Below are 17,961 nucleotides of genomic sequence, written 5' to 3' on the forward strand. Positions count from 1 at the left end.
TTTCCTGGCTAACAAGTAGTTGTTAGTCATCTCCACCAAGGTTACTAAGTACAAGAGACATTCAAAATGTATAAATAATCTCCTTTTATTTATTTTTTAATGTTTGAGTAATTAGTGCAAATGCAGATCATATTAACTAAATTAAAGCATTACATTACAGCAGTGTCTATTGTAATAACATATTGTGTCAGTGATGGTAAATGTAAATAATGGAGTGTTAAAAAGGGCCTCAGAGCTGCAATAACAGTGTGGCACAGGCACATATCATATTTGTTGCTGCCGGAAGTGCCTCTACGAGCTGCCGCTGCCACGATCTGAACTTCCTGTCTCTCTGTTTTCGTTTCTAATAATGAATGCGAACCCATCTCAGGCGCTGAAATTAGACGTCACCAAGGGGGGGGGGGGGGTTCTCCCTCTATTGGCGCTCTGATGACGTCAAGGCAAAAAATAAACTCCGTTATTGCACTTTTTAAAAACTTTTTATATTTCCCTCAGGACGAAAACACGACATGTGTTCATTTAAATAAAGTGTTTTTCCATATCAGGAAGAAAACAGAGATAAAACCCACACAGATGTTTTTCTCACTTTCTCTGTGAATTGCATCAGTTTAGCGCTCTAGCAAATTGCCTTAAGAAAAACAACAGAAAGTTTGTTTATGTTAGTTTATAACTCACGTTGCTTAGTTCAACAAATGCACATTGAATGCAAATATATGTATAATATAGATTATAACAACAGACGGGATTGTTAAATGCTTTAACAAACACGTGTTTTTAAGTTTTTTGGACAGGCACATCCTCGGACCACTCAGCATATCACTGCTGTGAGTATAGTCAGCTGTCAGTTTGTGTTGTCGCCTGAACATTTTGTGTTTTCTAACCGTGTTCACGTTTTTAATCAAGGACTCGTTTATCAAAATGCCCAAAGGAGGTAAGAGTGATTCCCGAAACCAGCGCCATTGTGTTGACAGCAATGTTTTCCTGCTGTTAGGCACATTACTCCACAGACTGTTGGCTGCTTGCAGACGCTGTCCTAACTTTCACATGTTAGTAAACAACAATGTGCATAAACAAGCTTCTGTTTTTCTGCTCTTTTTCCCACTCGACGCAGGAAAGCGAGGGAGCCACAAGGGCCGCATGAGAACTTACACCAGCCCCGAGGAGATAGACGCTCAGATGAAGGCGGAAAAGGAGAGGAAGGAGGTTAGTGTGCTGCGTATGGTCATGGTAGTACAGGCTCCTGCCTACACTTCCCATCATGCAACAGTTTGAGTGACCTGATCCAGAAGTTTGAAGCTCAACAGCCACAGATTTAACTTCATGTCCTTACACAGTGGTGATTCCCTAAAACAGTGTTTATCAACACTACGTTATAAATAACCCTACACCAATATTAGGAAGTGTAAACATTTTTTTATTTAAAATCTTTATCTTACTAAAGTAAAGTTTTCAAAAAACAAACAACATATGAAATATAAATATAATGAACAATAAAAACGGGAAGAAGCCAGTGATCACAATAGCCTTTAGAAGGTGGCACAATATATAAATATATAAAAAATCATATGTAACTTGAAATATAAACAATATAAATATAACCAAGGCCAGTGGTTTAATGCCTGGTTTCCCATATTAAAAGTATTAAGTTTCAAGACTGTCTGTACTACTAGGTTCGTTTATTTTTCCTCATTAACTCCTTTCTCTTTCCATTTCACTACCGGGTGGAAAGTGACATGGGGTCCTTATAGGGAGGTTTCCTACTGAGATGTCATTGCAAATGCATCTTTGTTTTTTTAAGTGATATCATCTAAATACATTAAGCGATCATGCTAATGATGGTCTGTTTTTTGTTCAACTTCTTGTCTGTCATTTATCTTTTATAGCAGGAAGCAGAGGGGGTGGAGCCTGCAGCTCTGAATGAAGTGGCAGAGAAGTTACCAGCATCAGGATCAGAGGACAGCGATGATGACGACTCCATGGTACTGCCACACTAACCCTGTGCTCTATGTTGTCACAAATACAGTTGCCTCGACATAGAGTGATGTAATTCATTCACCTTATACTGTACGAACTGTTGTGATGTGTTTGCAGAGAAAGAGAACAGGTACGGAGGGCATGATAGAAATTGAAAACCCCAACAGAATTTCACAGAAGTCCAAGAAGGTGACGCAAATTGAGCTGGATGAGCCGAGGCAGTTATCAAGGAGAGAAAGGTAAGGAAAGGAATGACACAATTAGAATTGTATGGACATCTGATGTCCAATTATATTGTCTTATGTGCTGAAAATTTCCAAATGTTACCTGCATATTCTGAACACTTTAACAACTTATTTTGAAATGTACTTTCTGTGCTTCCAGTCAAGAACATTGTACACTAACTTTCCTAATGTCGCTCTCGTCACCTTGACATGCACCAACTCCTGCACAGAGAAGAGATCGAGAAGCAGAGGGCGAAGGAGCGCTACATGAAGCTGCACCTGGCAGGGAAGACGGACCAGGCCAAAGCTGACCTCGCTCGCCTCGCCATTATCAGAAAGCAGAGAGAAGATGCTGCAAAAAAGAAAGACGAAGAGAAGAAAGGTGAGCACCTACATCTGGTCAAAACAATTGGATGTGAGATGTTAGTGGGTATCATTCGGTTTTTCGTCCAGTGAAAATGTGGCTTTAATCTTGTCGAGCTGATCGTGTGTATCCTTTATTTTCTCTTCACAGCAAAAGTAGCAGCGTCAGCGGCAACCAGAGGAATAAACTCCCTCACGCTGAAATGATTTATCTGAGGCGTCTTCACATGTTTCTGGACTGGTGCAATATATATATATATATATGACTATTTTTTAAATGAAGAGCTATGAAGAATATTTGATTTTACTGTAACATGACACCAGAGGGGTTGTGAATGTTTTGGCATGGAATAATGGCCTTGTTGATCCCTCCAGGAAATACAGTTACAAATGAGATGACATCAGTCTTCAAGTACACTTGGAATGAATCCCTTCTAACCATTTAGCTTGTACATGATATTTATAGTAATACTTATCACAGTACTATTTCAACTTTGCTAATTGAGCATTACCACTATATTTTGGGGGATGTTACATTGTATATAACGGACTCATGAAAATATTTCAGATAAATATGATGAAACAAGTGTGTTCATTTCCTTGTTTGCTGATTTACCTGTGAAAAAAAACATCTTGTATTTTGGAGGCTTTCCCAACCTCAGGTGAAAGAGTCCATGTTGGACTCACTGATAAAAACAAATGAGTCAACATCACAGATATTCAGTTTAGAATAGAAGTATTTCACAGTTCAGAGAATCCTTAAAATCTTTCCGATACTCGTACAATAAAGAGACATACATTCAAGGTTTTTACAAAAGTTCACATTCTCCGTTTGAATGATGGATGAAAACTTTTATATATATTATATATTAGTATCACGTTGGTTAATGTCAAGTCTCAACTCTTAGTGTCTATAATTCACTTGTGAGAGGAGAAGACTGTATGACTTTGCTTATGAATATCATATAAATTTCCTTTATCTCTTTTTCTGTATTTAAGTTATAAAGTTGTCTAAATCATATGCTCTATTCTGCTTAGAGCTTATATATATGACACTATTGAACTGCCATTCATTGTTTTAAACTTCACAGTTCAACACAGAGACGACAAAAGAAACAACATGGCCTAGCATTTCCCACCATCTATCTAACGTAATGTAAATACTAATATAGAGATATTTAGTAATAGGAAATATATATATATGTTTAAGGAGAGAAGTTAAATAAATAAATCTAAACTAATGAGTAATGAGTGTCCCTCAGTGCCCCAGAAAATCATCGAGGTCATTCACTGAATATTTCCACTTCATCCTGAGCACTCAACTGAGGAATTTTATTTGAAATCATTTTATTATATTTTATTTCGGGGGATGATACACAAAACAACCACATTAACAACTTCGACCACAGGGGGTGCTGTTGCAGCCACTCTGACAGGTAGCGACCACAAGAAGAAGATGAAGCGCTGTGATTGGTGCCTAGTTTGGCGGACTTTACCCTACGGGTGCGGGAGGCAGTGTGGGGGTCGAGGTCTAGCGGGGATCTGGTGTCATTACAGCCGGACTCACGTCTTCCAGCGGCCGGAGCCTCTTCTCCACTGGCGGGTGAGCGACCTCCTCGTGTAGCGGACCCACTGGGCGTCACATGGGCGCGGTAACTTTGTAGTTAAAGTTAGTTTCTAGTGACAGGAAGTGATTTAAGAGAAATAACTAACCACTTGTTGTGAGTTTGATTTCCCGCGGTGACACAATAACAAGCTCAGCTGCAGTTTGAAGTCTCGTTTAATCTGTTAACATTAGAGTTAGAATCATTTCTTTTGCGTCACTTCAACTGTGAAGGTTTATTTAAGTTGTCCTTTTGTCCACATCCGTGTTGGTTTGTCCGTTCCGCTGCAGATGTTTGTGTCTCGGTCGAGCCGAGCAGTCACCCGGTAATAAACGTCATGTGCTCGGCTGACCTGGACTCAACCCTCCGCTGACTCCCTGTTGTCTCCCTGTTGTCTCCGTGGAGGCTGTGGTATCGAACTGTCTCTAACATGGAGGGTCGAAGTTCAACTTATGAGACCACATCAGGCCGCAGACCCCCAGAGTTACATCATGTGTCTTTGTCTGATATAATAGATCTGATGGAGATGGTGGATCAGTGTGTCCGCAGCAGCACTCACTCACTCCACTGGTTATATATAAACCTTTATGGCTGGGAAAGGTGTATTATTGTATGATTCTGGGAACAGGGGAAAATTTCATCTACTCAGGAATCACTGCACTTGCTTCTGGCTCAGTTCAGACGTGTTTTCTAAATATTACTACTTGTTTCAAAGACCCTAGACCCTGACTGCAGCTCAGGCTGATCCCTCCCCAGATAGAATACGGATGTGGGCCCATTCAGTCAATAATGTGGATCTTGTGGCCTGGACTAAATGGATTTAAACTCTAAAGTGGCCTATGTGGTAAAGGGTGAACGTGGCCCAAACAGCACAAAACTAATTAAAGCAACCACTGGTTGAAATGCGGTATGGTCTTGGATTATTTTTAGCCCAGATCTGGCAAGCAGGAGCAGACTGCCCAAGTGCCCTCCTTCCACGCAGGGTGACAGTGTGAAGACATGGGCCGACCAAGGCCGAAACAAATCTCTGTGTGGTTCAGATCATCTCGATCTCTAAACAAAGAAATCATAACCTTTCTCTTTTTAAGATTTCTATCCCGTGTGACCAAAGAATCAGCCGCCATGTCTGCAACAAACGGCCACGGTGTGAGCAAGGAAACATGGGAGTCGCACAACAAGATGATGTTGGAGCCTCTGGGCATCAACGACTCAGAGGTTTGTTGTCCAGTGGATCAGTTCATCACATCCATATTAGATCACATCTTTATACGATCACTCACTAACTAACCTTTAAAAACATATTTTATAGCTGCTTTTTATTATAATTGTCACTATATCTAGTTGAGGGATGGTTCGATAGCAGTTTCCTCATACCTGGACTTTGCTCATCAGCCGACACAGAGTAAACATCAGTAGTTTGGCAGTCATAACTGAAAACAAACAAAAATACATAAATCAATGAATACACGACATTTACATCCTACATTTACATCAGACAATTGCAGGTTTATTTGGGTGAAACTAATGTACAAAACAATTTATGCAGATTTTCCCTTTAAGATCTTGTGTGATAAACTGTCACTGTACCCCTCAAGGACACAGCACCTGTGTTTGTCTGTGTTTTCAGGTTTTCTCTATCATAAAAAAAGAGAAGCACCGGCAGACTTACGGTCTGGAGCTGATAGCGTCTGAGAACTTTGCTAGCAGAGCTGTGCTCGAGGCCCTGGGTTCCTGCATGAACAACAAGTACTCTGAGGGATACCCGGGACAGAGGTACAAGATTCATTGAGTGGGTCAAATTATAAAAAAAAAGAAAGTATAAAACCATTTGCTGTAATAATCATTGTGATCCATGTGTCCAGGTATTATGGTGGCACAGAGCATGTTGATGAGCTGGAGAGACTTTGTCAGAAGAGGGCGCTGGAGGCTTATGGTCTGGACTCAGAGAAATGGGGCGTCAACGTGCAGCCATACTCGGGTATCAAATATTGATTTAAATATTACTGATGTGACTTTATTTTCTCCAATCTCCTCTGTTGTCCTTTCTCTCAGTTTGGTCCTTGCTCACCTGTGGTTGATTCTTCTTTGTTCAGGTTCGCCTGCTAACTTCGCAGTCTATACGGCCATCGTGGAGCCACACGGCAGAATCATGGGACTGGACCTCCCTGATGGAGGTCACCTGACCCACGGCTTCATGACTGAAAAGAAAAAAATCTCAGCAACCTCCATCTTCTTCGAGTCCATGCCGTACAAGGTACAGAGCAAACAATTACATTCTGTAAACACACACCCGTCAGGAAATCTATATACAAATTTCTTAAAGATGTGAACAGTAACTATGCTTAGATTCTGTTAAATTTTTCCATAATAATTGTTAATACATGAGAATCCAGGCACAATGCTCTTATTGTGGAGGCCTTGTTTCTCATGTTAATTCAACTCTACACAGAATAAGTGTTGTTTCCCTGGGTAAGATAAACTAAATCAAGATAAACACAATTTTTAATGTGGCTGTCTGAAACACATTTTATATTTGGACTAGTTAATTTTTGACTATAGAGTCAAAGTTTTACAAGATTCATTTTTATCATACCAAATAAAAGTGGCCAGTTGTTCCTCATAAAAGCTGGAACTGTTCTTACAAAGTCCATCATTTGACAGAGTTGTTGGTGTAAAAATAGACAAAATTAGCTGGAGCCAAAAAAAGAAGGTAAATAAATAATACATAACTAGATAAAGGAAACTTGATATAAAATGGGGGGGAAATCATAACCGAGTATTAATTAATTATTTGTAGGTGAATCCAGAGACCGGCTACATTGACTACGACAGACTGCAAGAAAACGCACGTCTGTTCCACCCCAGAATCATCATTGCAGGTATTTTTAGTACACACAAACCCACACACAAAGTTTTTTCGCCACAGAACCTGAACGTTCATCTCCTCCTTGTTTATCTTAACTAGGAACAAGCTGCTATTCCCGCAACCTCGACTACGCCCGTTTGAGGCAGATCGCCAACGAGAACGGTGCGTACCTGATGGCAGACATGGCTCACATCAGTGGTTTGGTGGCTGCCGGTGTGGTGCCCTCACCCTTTGAGCACTCGGACATTGTTACATCGACAACTCACAAGACGCTGCGTGGCTGCCGCTCTGGACTTATCTTCTACAGGAAAGGTAGAAATGGAGAATGATTCTTCCTCTGTCCAAACAAACCACATCAGCACGTATTTCTCTCTGTATTGGTTCTGTGTTATTTATCAAATCATTTCATTTTTCTCGCCTGTGTTTCCAGGGGTGCGGAGTGTTGATGCCAAGGGGAAGGAGACGTTGTACAACTTGGAGTCTTTGATTAATCAGGCCGTGTTTCCAGGGCTGCAGGGAGGACCACACAACCACGCTATTGCAGGTATCATACTTCTTCTCCCTTTGACTTCAAAGTAAACAGCCAATTGATTATGTCGGCAGCATCTATGTCAGGTTTGTCTGTGGCTGGTTGTCCTCAGGTGTTGCTGTAGCTCTCAAACAAGCCATGACCCCAGAGTTCAGGGCCTACCAGGAGCAGGTTCTTGTTAACTGCAAGGCTCTGTCCAGTGCTCTTATTGACTACGGCTACAAGATCGTCACTGGTACGAGACACACTGCACGATGACACCTGTTTTCTTTCGTTAATGGTTTAGCTGTTAAAGGAATCTTATATTTGTAGAAGCACTTAATAGCTTTATGGTCCATGTGATGTCCTCTCATGCTGTGTGTCTCTTCTGGTGCAGGCGGCTCTGACAACCACCTGATCCTGCTGGACCTGCGCAGCAAGGGAACTGATGGAGGACGAGCTGAGAAGGTTCTGGAAGCCTGTGCCATCGCTTGTAATAAGAACACCTGTCCAGGTAGCGTTTGTGTCTCTATAATAAGCTACCATTAGAGAAATGTCAGACTTAAGACCAGTTAAATAGAGGTGGCAGACATGTATACAGCTTTGATTTATATTAATGAAGACATTGGTGTGTGTATAATTTAGTATATCCTTTTATTTCTGTGGATGTAGCTCCTGCAAAGCTGTAAAGGTCTTTTTGAGTGCCATTCTTAATTTTTCCTTTCTTTTAGGGGATAAAAGTGCTTTACGCCCAAGTGGTCTGAGGTTTGGATCCCCAGCTCTGACCTCCAGAGGCATGGAGCAGGATGACTTCAAGAAGGTGGCTGAGTTCATCCACAAAGGTATAGTCGTAAAGCCCACATTTAAAAAAAGGCAGTATATTCAAGATGTTCTTTGAGAGATGTTTGAAACTAACCACAAGTTCTCTCCTTTTCCCCTGCAGGCGTGGAGCTGACCTTGGAGGTGCAGAGAAGCCTGGATCCCAAGGCCCCTCTTAAGGAGTTCATCAAGGCCTTGGGACAGGAAGAGAAGTTCCAGCAGCGGGTGGCTGAGATCAAGGCTGAGGTGGAAGCTTTCGCTGGTCAGTTCCCCATGCCCGGCCTCCCTGAGCTGTAGGGGGCAGCAGTTCACACTCTGAGAGCAGCTGCACTGATGCTTAAAACAAACATTGTGTGTCGTGTGTATATTTCTTTTAAGGGTTAAATCTGTCTCTCCAAATCAGAACGATACCAATGCTTGGAACTGTAGTTGCAAAAAATCAGTTTTGTTGGCCTTTACTGTCTTCGATGGTTTTTCTCCACTGTGAATTCAATCTCTCTTGTTACAATTACATTGAAGCTTTAATTATGTCAAAATCTCAAGTTTTTTTTCAGCAGGCAGAACTACACATCTGAGTGCCAAACATGATTACTGCGTTCATGCGTGATCATCCTTGTGTACGAGACGTTTTCAATAAAATCTGTGAATTGTAAAACCACTGTTGTTACTTTGTTAGTGTATTACGAACTTCCAAACATCCATCCATCCATTTTCTATACTTTTAGAGTGTTACTGGGGAGCTGAAGCCAATCCCAGCTGACATGGGGCGAGAGGCAGGATACACACTGAACAGGTCACCAGACCAAGAACACAATAATTGATGTTTCACAAATTAATTGATAATAGAATGGAGATCAAATTAAAAAGATATTCAAATGTAATTCATATCAGAACAGGTTTTAAGTAACATAGTGTTAAAATGATTTAAAGAAAGGAAACTCAAATTTAAAACAGGAAAGAAAATGATAAACACTATTACATCTCATTTAGAGGTTCCCAACAACAGGTGAAAGACTTGTGGAGCAGACTTTTAATAGATATCAGATAAACTAGTTAATAATAAGAACACAATTAAGCTTTTAGAATATATATTCACATAATATATAAATAAAATAAAAGACCTCAAGTGAAATTGAGGGAAAATCCTACAAGATGTGATTTGAATCTCTCATAAATCTATTATTGTATTTTTTTTTACAACCATAATTTCCTCAAAGAACTTTATTGATAATTGATGTAAACCAGAGGAAATATCAACACTTTATTATATCTCAAGTTTGTATTTACATTCAATCTACGATCTCATCCAGATGTGATTTGAGTGAATCGAGCCCACGAGACACCTTCGATCGAGCGCTCGACGATCGTTTAATGGCGCCTGGCCCGGGGTCAGAGGTCAGTGCGCGCGCCTCACGGCTGCTGTGGAGAACAAGGAGCCGCTCGGTGACAGTTTACCGGTTGAACGCGGATCTCCGTCAGGGGCTTTTTGTCTGAAACGTCCCCTCCACGCACGTCAGGAGCTGCAGCTGCGGCGCTGTGTCGTCGGTGAGCCCGCCGATTGTTGTCGGGAGTGTCGGTTAGCCCGGGCTAGCCTCGTTAGCCACTTTAGCTGGCTCATGAAGAAGTACCTAGCTAACTAGCTTAACTTCAAGCTAGCTAACAGACGTTTCCTCCGGTCGCAAACACCCCCCTCCCCGCAGACATGCAGGACTTACTGGCCAACGCGGAACACATCAAGTTCGACCTGGAGCTCGCGATGGAGCAGCAGCTGGGGGCGCAGCCGCTGCCCTTCCCCGGCATGGACAGTAAGTTCTCGGCGTGCTAGCTGGTGCTTTAGCCTGCTGCAGGTGGAGTGTGCTTCTGCAAACCGCCACTGGTGTCTGCTGCTGAATGATCTGTTTTGTTTTCTGCAGAGTCCGGGTCCGCTGTGTGCGAGTACTTCATGCGAGCGGCGTGTGTGAAAGGTAAGAAACACAACATGAACGTGTTGCTTGTGTCCGATCTGCACGAAGTTGTTCCTGCAGCATGTAAACAGGAAGCACTGCTCGGTTCAGCCCGCGGGTTGAGTTTCAGTGCACAAGAAAACAAGAACACATCAAACTTCTTATGGTTTCCCTCGTTTTTTAAATCAAACATGAGTTGACTGGACAAACTGCAGCTGCTGTCAACTCTAACACTGCTGGAGCTGGCTGTTACCTGCTTTAATAAAAGAGCACATTTACTAAATTCAATCCTTTTCTCAAATATATAATAATGAAGGTGCAGCGTGGGACTGTGCTTCACATGAGCAGCTTTCAACAAATCAAAAACGATTCATTCATTATGTTTTCATGTTTCTTTATTTTCATCTATTTGTGATGGAATTTTTCAGTTGGAAGCTGTTACTCTGAAAAAAAGAGCAACAGGAAGTGACCATTTTAACTTAACAGTAACTGAAGACCCCTTAAGATACGGCTGTTTAACTACTGTCGTAATAAATAGGTTAAAATCTGCAACCTGACATTGGATTTGAGGGACACGTTATTTTAAAGGTGATCAATTACCACAGCTGTCCAGGGGCATGAATTGATTATTTGTTTGTTTGTTTGTGTTTCCTCTCTCAGGTGGGATGTGTCCTTTCCGTCACATCAGTGGAGAGAAGACAGTGGTGTGTAAGCACTGGCTCAGAGGCCTGTGTAAGAAGGGAGACCAGTGCGAGTTCCTCCATGAGTACGACATGACCAAGATGCCTGAATGCTACTTCTACTCCAAATTTGGTTTGTCCCCCCTCTCCTTACTGCGTTTGTCTTGTGATTGTTGATCAGCCTCCAGTCGTTAAATAACCTGTAGTGTATTTCTTCCTCCTCTCTGGGCTGGTTAATGACTCGACCCTGTTGGTCTCTGTTTTCGTTTGTTTGTTCGATTCTTGCAGGCGAGTGCAGCAACAAGGAATGTCCTTTCCTGCACATCGATCCAGAGTCCAAGATCAAGGACTGTCCCTGGTACGACCGGGGCTTCTGCAAACACGGTGGGTCCCACGGCGCTCTGTTTTAACCAAAGCTCATCAGCTGCATCTCTTCCTCCTCTTCCTCTGTGTTGTTTGTAATTAAGGTGCTGACCCTTTCTGTCCATCTGTCTGTCTCAGGTCCCGACTGCAGACACAGACACACAAGAAGAGTGATCTGTATGAACTACCTGGTCGGTTTCTGTCCAGAAGGAAAATCCTGTAAATTTATGCAGTAAGTTATCCTCTTTATTTGACTCCTACATAATATTTCTGCCTGTGTTATGATCAGAACACGATGAGTTATCGTTTAGTAAGCTGAGAGACTTCCGTCAACAGTTATAGATTTAACAGTGAGATGTTTTTTCCGCAGCCCTCGTTTTGAGCTGCCTATGGGAGCCTCTGAACAGCCTCCGCTACCATTACAATCCCAGAACCAAGCAAAGGTGAGAGGATACGATTATACAGAGTCATTCATCGACCTACTTGTCAGTTGCTGCCGCATGTTAATCACCTGCTTCCCCCCCCCCACCGTGTCACGCTGCAGCCTGTGCCCACCCTCGGCCGCTCGTCGCTCTCTCTCATCCAGTTGACCCACTCCAGTCCAGGCCAGCGGCCGCAGAACAACCATCACATGGGCGGTTTCCAGCAAAATACCATGATTGGCAACAGAGGGCCTCGTCCACTGGACCAGGTCACCTGCTACAAGGTGAGACTTGTCCTATGTGTCCTAGTAGCTCACTGCATCGTCAGTATCTAGACAATTCATCTTCCTTACATAGTAGTGGACCAACACACTGAACATCCAGTTATTAATATTTAAACTTGTTATTCTACTAACTCCCATCCTGTCTGTGCCCTTAACCCCTTCATGCCTTTGTCTCCCGTGTCTGTAGTGTGGAGAGAAGGGCCACTATGCCAACAAATGCACTAAAGGCCACCTCGCCTTCCTCAGTGGACAGTGACCTTCAGTCCTGAGGTCCTGACCCCACAGTGCTGCAGCCAGCGCTCCACATGTGAGCAGAGGAAGCTAAAGATGAACTTTTTTTTGCCTCTTACAAACTCTGCCACTGAGGTGACCCCTGTGGCTGGATGACTTGGCTCGACCCAGAAGTAGAAGACATGAAACCCCGGGACCAGTCTGCAGCGTGCCTCTCCGGAGGGACCGCGCCAACACGTTGCCGATCTTCGTCTCCTCAGGTCACGTGACTACATCTGTGACGGCAGACCAAGTGCTACAACCTGCTAATCCTTTCAGAATCTGTTGACCTTATTATATAAAGAAAAGTTGTGATAAAACCAGCAGGAATTTTTTTTACTCAAAACTACTGTGATCCATTGGAGCCCAAATTTATTTGCCAGAAACAATGTCACTGTCAAATGTTACTTTCCAACTCTTACATCTGTGGCTTTTTGCAAACATTTGAATCATTGATAATTATTTCCTGTTAGATCTCAACACACTCAAAAAATTCAACTGTGTGGTGTAAAGAACTCAGTCCTAATTACGTTGAAAGGATAAACTTCACTTGTTTGGACGGAGTGAACATTTTTACAAACTGTACAATATGTTCAAATAAATGTTCTTGTTACTGATTCACCTGTCGTATAAATATGTTTATAAAGTGTTGTCACACAGGTCATGTACAGCGGATAGGTGTAGACATCCAAACATGACACAAGTGTGAATCTTTATATTGTTTATTGGTCACATATTAACACAAGAGCTGAGAGTAGAAAGAGCCGGGGGAGTGAAGAGATCCACCGCCAACCCCTGAAGGTCTGAGAGCTGCTGAGGGCGCTCAGTGGTACTTCCTCCAGCGATCGTGTTCTGGGAAGAAAAGAAACGGAAGAGAATTATATTTTCATTATCACTGTTTCATATCAGTGAAACAGAGGGAAGTAGAATACATTAAATAAGAAGTGAGACTCATTTCTTACTGATGTGGTCATATTCCCACAGGTAGCTGAGGGTGACATAGCCAACCAGCAGCATAGCAATACCGCCGATGCCCCCCTTCTTCACATTGATGTACTTGTTGTAGTATCTGTCATGACCTGGAAGGGACGGAGGGGAAACACAAATTGAGAGGAAATATACAGCAGAAAGTGTGTGTGTCTCAAGAGTGACTGGTTTGAATCCTGAACATTTGTTTTGTTTAACTGCCAAGTCGACTAAGTTTCAGTCAGAACAGGTTTCCTCACCACTGCGGACAGATGAGATGAGACCATTGGGGGTGAAGTCTCGACCTCCGAGCCACTTGCCCAGCTCGCCCAGCTTCACATCAAGCAGACGCTTCTCCACTACGGCAACTGGTCATAAAGAAGAAACAACAATTAAATGAATGTTGGTCCTGAAATCTGCTCTTCAGTGAGCTTCCATTTATTGGGGGGTTGCCAGGCTTCAATACACAAGCCCAGAAGTACTTTGTTTGAAACACTGAAATCAGGGCTGGGTAATATCACCAAAACATATTCATATCCGTCAATATGGATAATTATCACAACAAATGTCACGTAACTTCTTCTACGTTCTCCTGAGTGAAGGTTGTGGTTTTAAACTCTGAGCAGAGAATGACACTTGACAAACATCTAAACTTTCTACAGACTAATAACATATTACACCTCCACACTAATCTTGTAACACAATGCATAATAAACATGTTGATCTTTGTCATTAATCTCACAAGACATGTTTTACTTTAACTTGATCTTCACCCAATATTTTTTATTGATCTATTAATTCCTTCACATTTCAAGGTGCCTTTTCCTTCAAGGTGGTTACAGCCTGTAATTCTGCAAAGCACACAACTTTGCACTTTGGACAGTAGCAATACAAAAGTGTACAAAAACACACGTGAAGCTGCAGTGGCACAGTTTAAAGACTCATTTAAATCATCTGCTCTGTAAAGTCACTGAAGCAAAGTTCAGACTGACGTTTGACATTTAGCAGGTGAGTGTCGCTCTGGATCAGCTTCAAATGAATGAGGTTTAATTATTCAGCTGATATAAAACCACTGAGAGGAAAGTGAAGGTTATTGGTTGTTTATTTATTTGTATTTAAGTTGTTTTTGTTATTTGATTTAAACCAAGAAGAGCGTTTAGGAGGACGACACCGGGTTAGCACTTTTAGCATGCAAGCTACAAGAAAAGGAGTATACAAGTAAAACACAACAACACAGCTCGAGTGTTGAGACTTCAAACAAACAGAGAATCACAATCTAACACGTTGGTGACTTCATTAAAACGGGTTCACGTCTGGAAACGTCTCACGCAGACATTTAAACCGCAACTCGGCCAATGACACGCAAAGTCCTTGACGTGACTCGGAGGAGAGAGCGCGGCCTTAAGGGCCACACACAGCTTCACGGACTCACAAACAACGACACACACACAGACACATCGCTACTGCAAACTGCACACAACAACAGGCAACACACAACGAGACAAAAAAAACAAGCTGAGTGTTATTATTTCTGCAGAGGACACGTTACTGTACCTGGTCTGTCCGCCATCTTGACTGGTCTGGTACGAGAAATTCACCGCAAGGGCTGATGGGAATAAAATGAGGCAGTGCATTGTGGGAAAGGATGTAGTTTTAGAATGTCTCCACCAGGGGGCAGCAAAGGAGACGTCACCAGATTCTAGCGATGAATTAACAATTAACTCTAAGGTAATAGAAATAGTTCAAATAGAAACAGTTCTTATAGAAACAGTTCATGTAGAAATAGTTCATGTAGAAGGTGTTCTTATACGAACAGTTCATATAGAAAGAGTTCATATAGGTACAGTTCATATAGAAAAAGTTAATATAGAACATGTTCATATAGAACCAGGCTCCTATAGATAGAGTTCTTTTAGAAACAGTTCATATAGAAACAAGTCATATAGCAAGAGTTATTATAGAAATAGTTCATATAGAAATAGTTCTTATGGAAGGAGTTCATATAGAAGGAGTTCAGATAGAAGTAGTTAATAATGTACAATCACTATTTACTTAATCTTGTGCATGTACATTATATTAAGTATATTGAAGTATCTTTGCACCTGTCAATCCATTTTTGCAGTTTTCCAGTTTGCACAACTCTCATCCTATCCACTGCTTCTATGTTGTACTATGTACTGTGTTTTGTGTACTTCATATGTTATATACGCCATGTTGAACCTCTCTCTTATTCAAATAGCCCAGTGTGAGTCAGATCTCAAGTAGTTTGAAGCAGTGACCTGAAGAGTTCCCTCCATCAGTCTGACCAATGAGCAGCCGGCAGCAGCCGTGTCCATAAAGTATCTGAAGATGTAGTTAAGGTCTCGGACTGAGAGTGTTTGTGTTTGTCTGTGAGTGGCAGAGGTGGAGCTGTGGTAGATCAGGTCCCTTCTCAGCAACCACGCCGATCAATACGCTCAATACACAACACACAAAGAGAGAGAGAGAGAGAGAGAGAGAGAGAGAGAGAGAGAGAGAGAGCAAGAGAGAATTAGGGTGCAGCAGTGATTTTTGGCCTTCATCCAAGACTGAGCAGAAACCTCTTTCCTTTATTAGACTGATTTCCCTGCTTCCATATAACGACTCTCTGTAGACGATGACTCGAATAGATGTCCGACATGCACTGCTTCACATAGGTGGCCTCATGAATACAAGATGTGTGTGGGTCTATTTTAGTGTTTAGTTTAAATCAAAACAATTGTAAAACGATCTTCTTAGATTTCACTACATCAAAAGATAAAGGTCTAATGTTGGGACTTTCATTCCAGAGCTGTAAGTTTGAAACTGAATAATAATTCTAAATGTCTCTCATCAATATTTTAGTGGTGAGAAACCCACAGAGATCACACGACTCCACAGTTTCCCTCTTTCATTGCTTTGTGTTTTGGCCTGAAACCATTTTGTTTCAAACATTATTAACTTGGTTCAAAATAACACAGAAAAGCACAGACACAGAACATTGGATTTTGTTTTTGTATATAATTAATAAATTGGACCCAAGTTGTATAATAATCCTGACATCATTGTATATGAACGAAATAACTCATACATATTTTTAACAAACTTTGTTGGATTATTACTTTGGAGTCTTTCTCCAGCTGATCGGTCAAAAGTCAAGTTCAACAAAAAAAATTGAAACAGACATTTTCCAAGATCTGTAGCTTCTTTAGATTAATTTGTCATCATGCAATAAATGATGACACGATGAACTGTACAGAATCATAAGTCTAAAAACCATCCCTCCTCCTCCTCCTCCCCTCCCCTCCCCCCCCTCCCCCCTGGAGGGGCAGGTCAGAACCTCTAATCCAATCTCATTGGAGCCTTTGAGCACACGCCTCCAGGAGTGGCAGACTGTCAAACACACACACACAAACACACACACACACACCTACTCACACACACCTACACACACACACACACACATTTCATTTGGGCAGTAAAGGTTACAGACAGCAGTGTATTGTAATCTCATATATAGACTAAACTCCTGAACAGAAATAACCTGGTTCACCTGCTTGTTTATTGGTTGTGTGTGTCTGTGTGTGTCTGTGCATCGCTTGCGGCCTCACTGCACTTCTGAGGAGTCTGCATCGGCCACAGCTGCACACACCAGCACTGCATGGGGGGGGGGATTTTATTCCACCTCAAGAGGCCGATGCCCCCGAGGTCGACCACAGAGAGACGGCTCTTTGAAGCTGATAGAGAGAGATAGAGATAGAGGGAGGGAGACAGGGAGGGAGGGAGGGAAGGAGGGAGGGAGTCGGTCTGTGCAGAGAATAGAAACACGCTTATAAAAGAGGACGAGGGAAGAAAAGATGAAGACTTTAATACAAAAGGATAAACTGGCAGCAGGGAGAGAGAATGATGGAGGGAGATGAAGGATAAAGGAGAGAAAGGAACTGAACTCATGTCTCTGCACGCGGCTCCGTAGCTTCCATGACCTTTGAGCAGCCAGTCGCTCCCTGTTCAGCTTCAAGCCCCACATCTTCTCTCCTCTTATTCCACATCTTCTCTCCTTCTTTATCTAACGTTTCCTTTTCCTCCCACACCAACATTTTTAATCTTCTGTAATTCTCTTCTGCCCTCTGCTTCTCTTTTGCCTCCACTCGCTCCCTGTAATGAAATGTTGCTTCCTTCTCCTTCTCCTCCTCCTCCTCCTCCTGTCCGTGACTGAATGTTTCTTCGCCCTCATCGCTGTCCTGCCAGACAGTGAGACAGACAGACACACAGACACACAGACACACAGACAGACAGACAGACAGAAAGTGAGACAGACAGACACACAGACAGTCAGACAGGCCCAGGGTTTATTAACTTCCCTATTAGTCTATCTCATTAGAAATATGCAGATCCCCAGGGGAGCAGTTAAAATGAGCTCGTCCTCCCAGAGGAACATGTGTGTTTGTGTGTACCTGCACTTTCTACCTTTGTGAGGACCAGTTATAGACCTGATATAAAGTGAGGACATTATAACTGGTCCCCACAAGAGCAACGGCCTTAACGTGTTCAGGTCAGAAGCAGGTTAGGGTCATAGTGGCCGAGCTGGTGTTAGACATCTGGTTGTGATGGTGAGGATAGAATAAAGTGAGAGGATGTATTATGTCAATGAATGTGCATGTGTGTGTGTGCGTGAGAG

At 42.3% G+C, this 17,961-nt stretch overlaps 4 protein-coding genes across 6 annotated transcripts; 3 read left to right on the forward strand and 1 right to left on the reverse strand.

Moving 5' to 3' along the window:
• The first annotated feature begins 792 nt into the window (after positions 1–792).
• On the forward strand, positions 793–3,148 carry pdap1b (pdgfa associated protein 1b). Of its 2 annotated transcripts, none has more exons than XM_062407839.1 (6): positions 793–931; positions 1,112–1,203; positions 1,884–1,979; positions 2,092–2,213; positions 2,429–2,580; positions 2,713–3,148. In XM_062407839.1, the coding sequence occupies exons 1-6, from the start codon at positions 919–921 to the stop codon at positions 2,766–2,768; spliced, it is 531 nt and encodes a 176-aa protein (XP_062263823.1). In that variant the 5' UTR covers positions 793–918; the 3' UTR covers positions 2,769–3,148. The 2 variants fall into 2 exon arrangements, with proteins under 2 accessions (XP_062263823.1, XP_062263824.1); XM_062407840.1 differs by having other exon boundaries at positions 1,887–1,979.
• Positions 3,149–4,021: 873 nt separating this feature from the next.
• Positions 4,022–9,013, forward strand: shmt1 (serine hydroxymethyltransferase 1 (soluble)). Of its 2 annotated transcripts, none has more exons than XM_062407769.1 (12): positions 4,022–4,164; positions 5,254–5,380; positions 5,793–5,938; positions 6,028–6,143; positions 6,259–6,419; positions 6,963–7,044; positions 7,131–7,343; positions 7,462–7,575; positions 7,673–7,795; positions 7,937–8,053; positions 8,271–8,381; positions 8,483–9,013. In XM_062407769.1, exons 2-12 carry the CDS (start codon positions 5,288–5,290, stop codon positions 8,653–8,655), a joined length of 1,449 nt encoding a protein of 482 aa, XP_062263753.1. In that variant the 5' UTR covers positions 4,022–4,164; positions 5,254–5,287; the 3' UTR covers positions 8,656–9,013. The 2 variants fall into 2 exon arrangements, with proteins under 2 accessions (XP_062263753.1, XP_062263755.1); XM_062407771.1 differs by lacking the exon at positions 4,022–4,164 and adding an exon at positions 4,211–4,230.
• Positions 9,014–9,715: 702 nt separating this feature from the next.
• On the forward strand, positions 9,716–12,938 carry cpsf4 (cleavage and polyadenylation specific factor 4). Its single transcript, XM_062407822.1, has 8 exons — positions 9,716–10,163; positions 10,272–10,322; positions 10,962–11,114; positions 11,270–11,365; positions 11,483–11,576; positions 11,715–11,787; positions 11,889–12,050; positions 12,238–12,938. The coding sequence occupies exons 1-8, from the start codon at positions 10,061–10,063 to the stop codon at positions 12,304–12,306; spliced, it is 801 nt and encodes a 266-aa protein (XP_062263806.1). The 5' UTR covers positions 9,716–10,060; the 3' UTR covers positions 12,307–12,938.
• Positions 12,939–13,026: 88 nt separating this feature from the next.
• atp5mf (ATP synthase membrane subunit f) lies at positions 13,027–14,931 on the reverse strand. The gene is made up of 4 exons (XM_062407862.1): positions 14,841–14,931; positions 13,547–13,654; positions 13,283–13,399; positions 13,027–13,172 (listed from the first exon to the last, which is right to left on the reverse strand). The coding sequence occupies exons 1-4, from the start codon at positions 14,854–14,856 to the stop codon at positions 13,144–13,146; spliced, it is 270 nt and encodes an 89-aa protein (XP_062263846.1). The 5' UTR covers positions 14,857–14,931; the 3' UTR covers positions 13,027–13,143.
• Between the last annotated feature and the right edge of the window lie 3,030 nt (positions 14,932–17,961).

The sequence above is a fragment of the Platichthys flesus genome, chromosome 16 (genome assembly GCF_949316205.1).
Source record: "Platichthys flesus chromosome 16, fPlaFle2.1, whole genome shotgun sequence".
Lineage (NCBI taxonomy): Eukaryota > Metazoa > Chordata > Actinopteri > Pleuronectiformes > Pleuronectidae > Platichthys > Platichthys flesus.

What these genes read in the sequence shown, in the direction of transcription:
- pdap1b (XM_062407839.1), top strand. An exon ending in GCGATGATGACGACTCCATG is followed by an intron (nt 1,980 to 2,091) that starts GTACTGCCACAC and finishes ATGTGTTTGCAG; the next exon opens with AGAAAGAGAACAGGTACGGA. An exon ending in CAGTTATCAAGGAGAGAAAG is followed by an intron (nt 2,214 to 2,428) that starts GTAAGGAAAGGA and finishes ACTCCTGCACAG; the next exon opens with AGAAGAGATCGAGAAGCAGA.
- shmt1 (XM_062407769.1), top strand. Translation starts at nt 5,288, where the DNA reads ATGTCTGCAACAAACGGCCACGGTGTGAGCAAGGAAACATGGGAGTCG. An exon ending in CGGCTACAAGATCGTCACTG is followed by an intron (nt 7,796 to 7,936) that starts GTACGAGACACA and finishes CTTCTGGTGCAG; the next exon opens with GCGGCTCTGACAACCACCTG. An exon ending in GGCTGAGTTCATCCACAAAG is followed by an intron (nt 8,382 to 8,482) that starts GTATAGTCGTAA and finishes TTTCCCCTGCAG; the next exon opens with GCGTGGAGCTGACCTTGGAG.
- cpsf4 (XM_062407822.1), top strand. Translation starts at nt 10,061, where the DNA reads ATGCAGGACTTACTGGCCAACGCGGAACACATCAAGTTCGACCTGGAG. An exon ending in GCCCTTCCCCGGCATGGACA is followed by an intron (nt 10,164 to 10,271) that starts GTAAGTTCTCGG and finishes TGTTTTCTGCAG; the next exon opens with AGTCCGGGTCCGCTGTGTGC. An exon ending in CTACTTCTACTCCAAATTTG is followed by an intron (nt 11,115 to 11,269) that starts GTTTGTCCCCCC and finishes CGATTCTTGCAG; the next exon opens with GCGAGTGCAGCAACAAGGAA.
- atp5mf (XM_062407862.1), bottom strand. An exon ending in CATCTCATCTGTCCGCAGTG is followed by an intron (nt 13,400 to 13,546) that starts GTGAGGAAACCT and finishes CGTCCCTTCCAG; the next exon opens with GTCATGACAGATACTACAAC. An exon ending in GTGGGAATATGACCACATCA is followed by an intron (nt 13,173 to 13,282) that starts GTAAGAAATGAG and finishes TTTTCTTCCCAG; the next exon opens with AACACGATCGCTGGAGGAAG.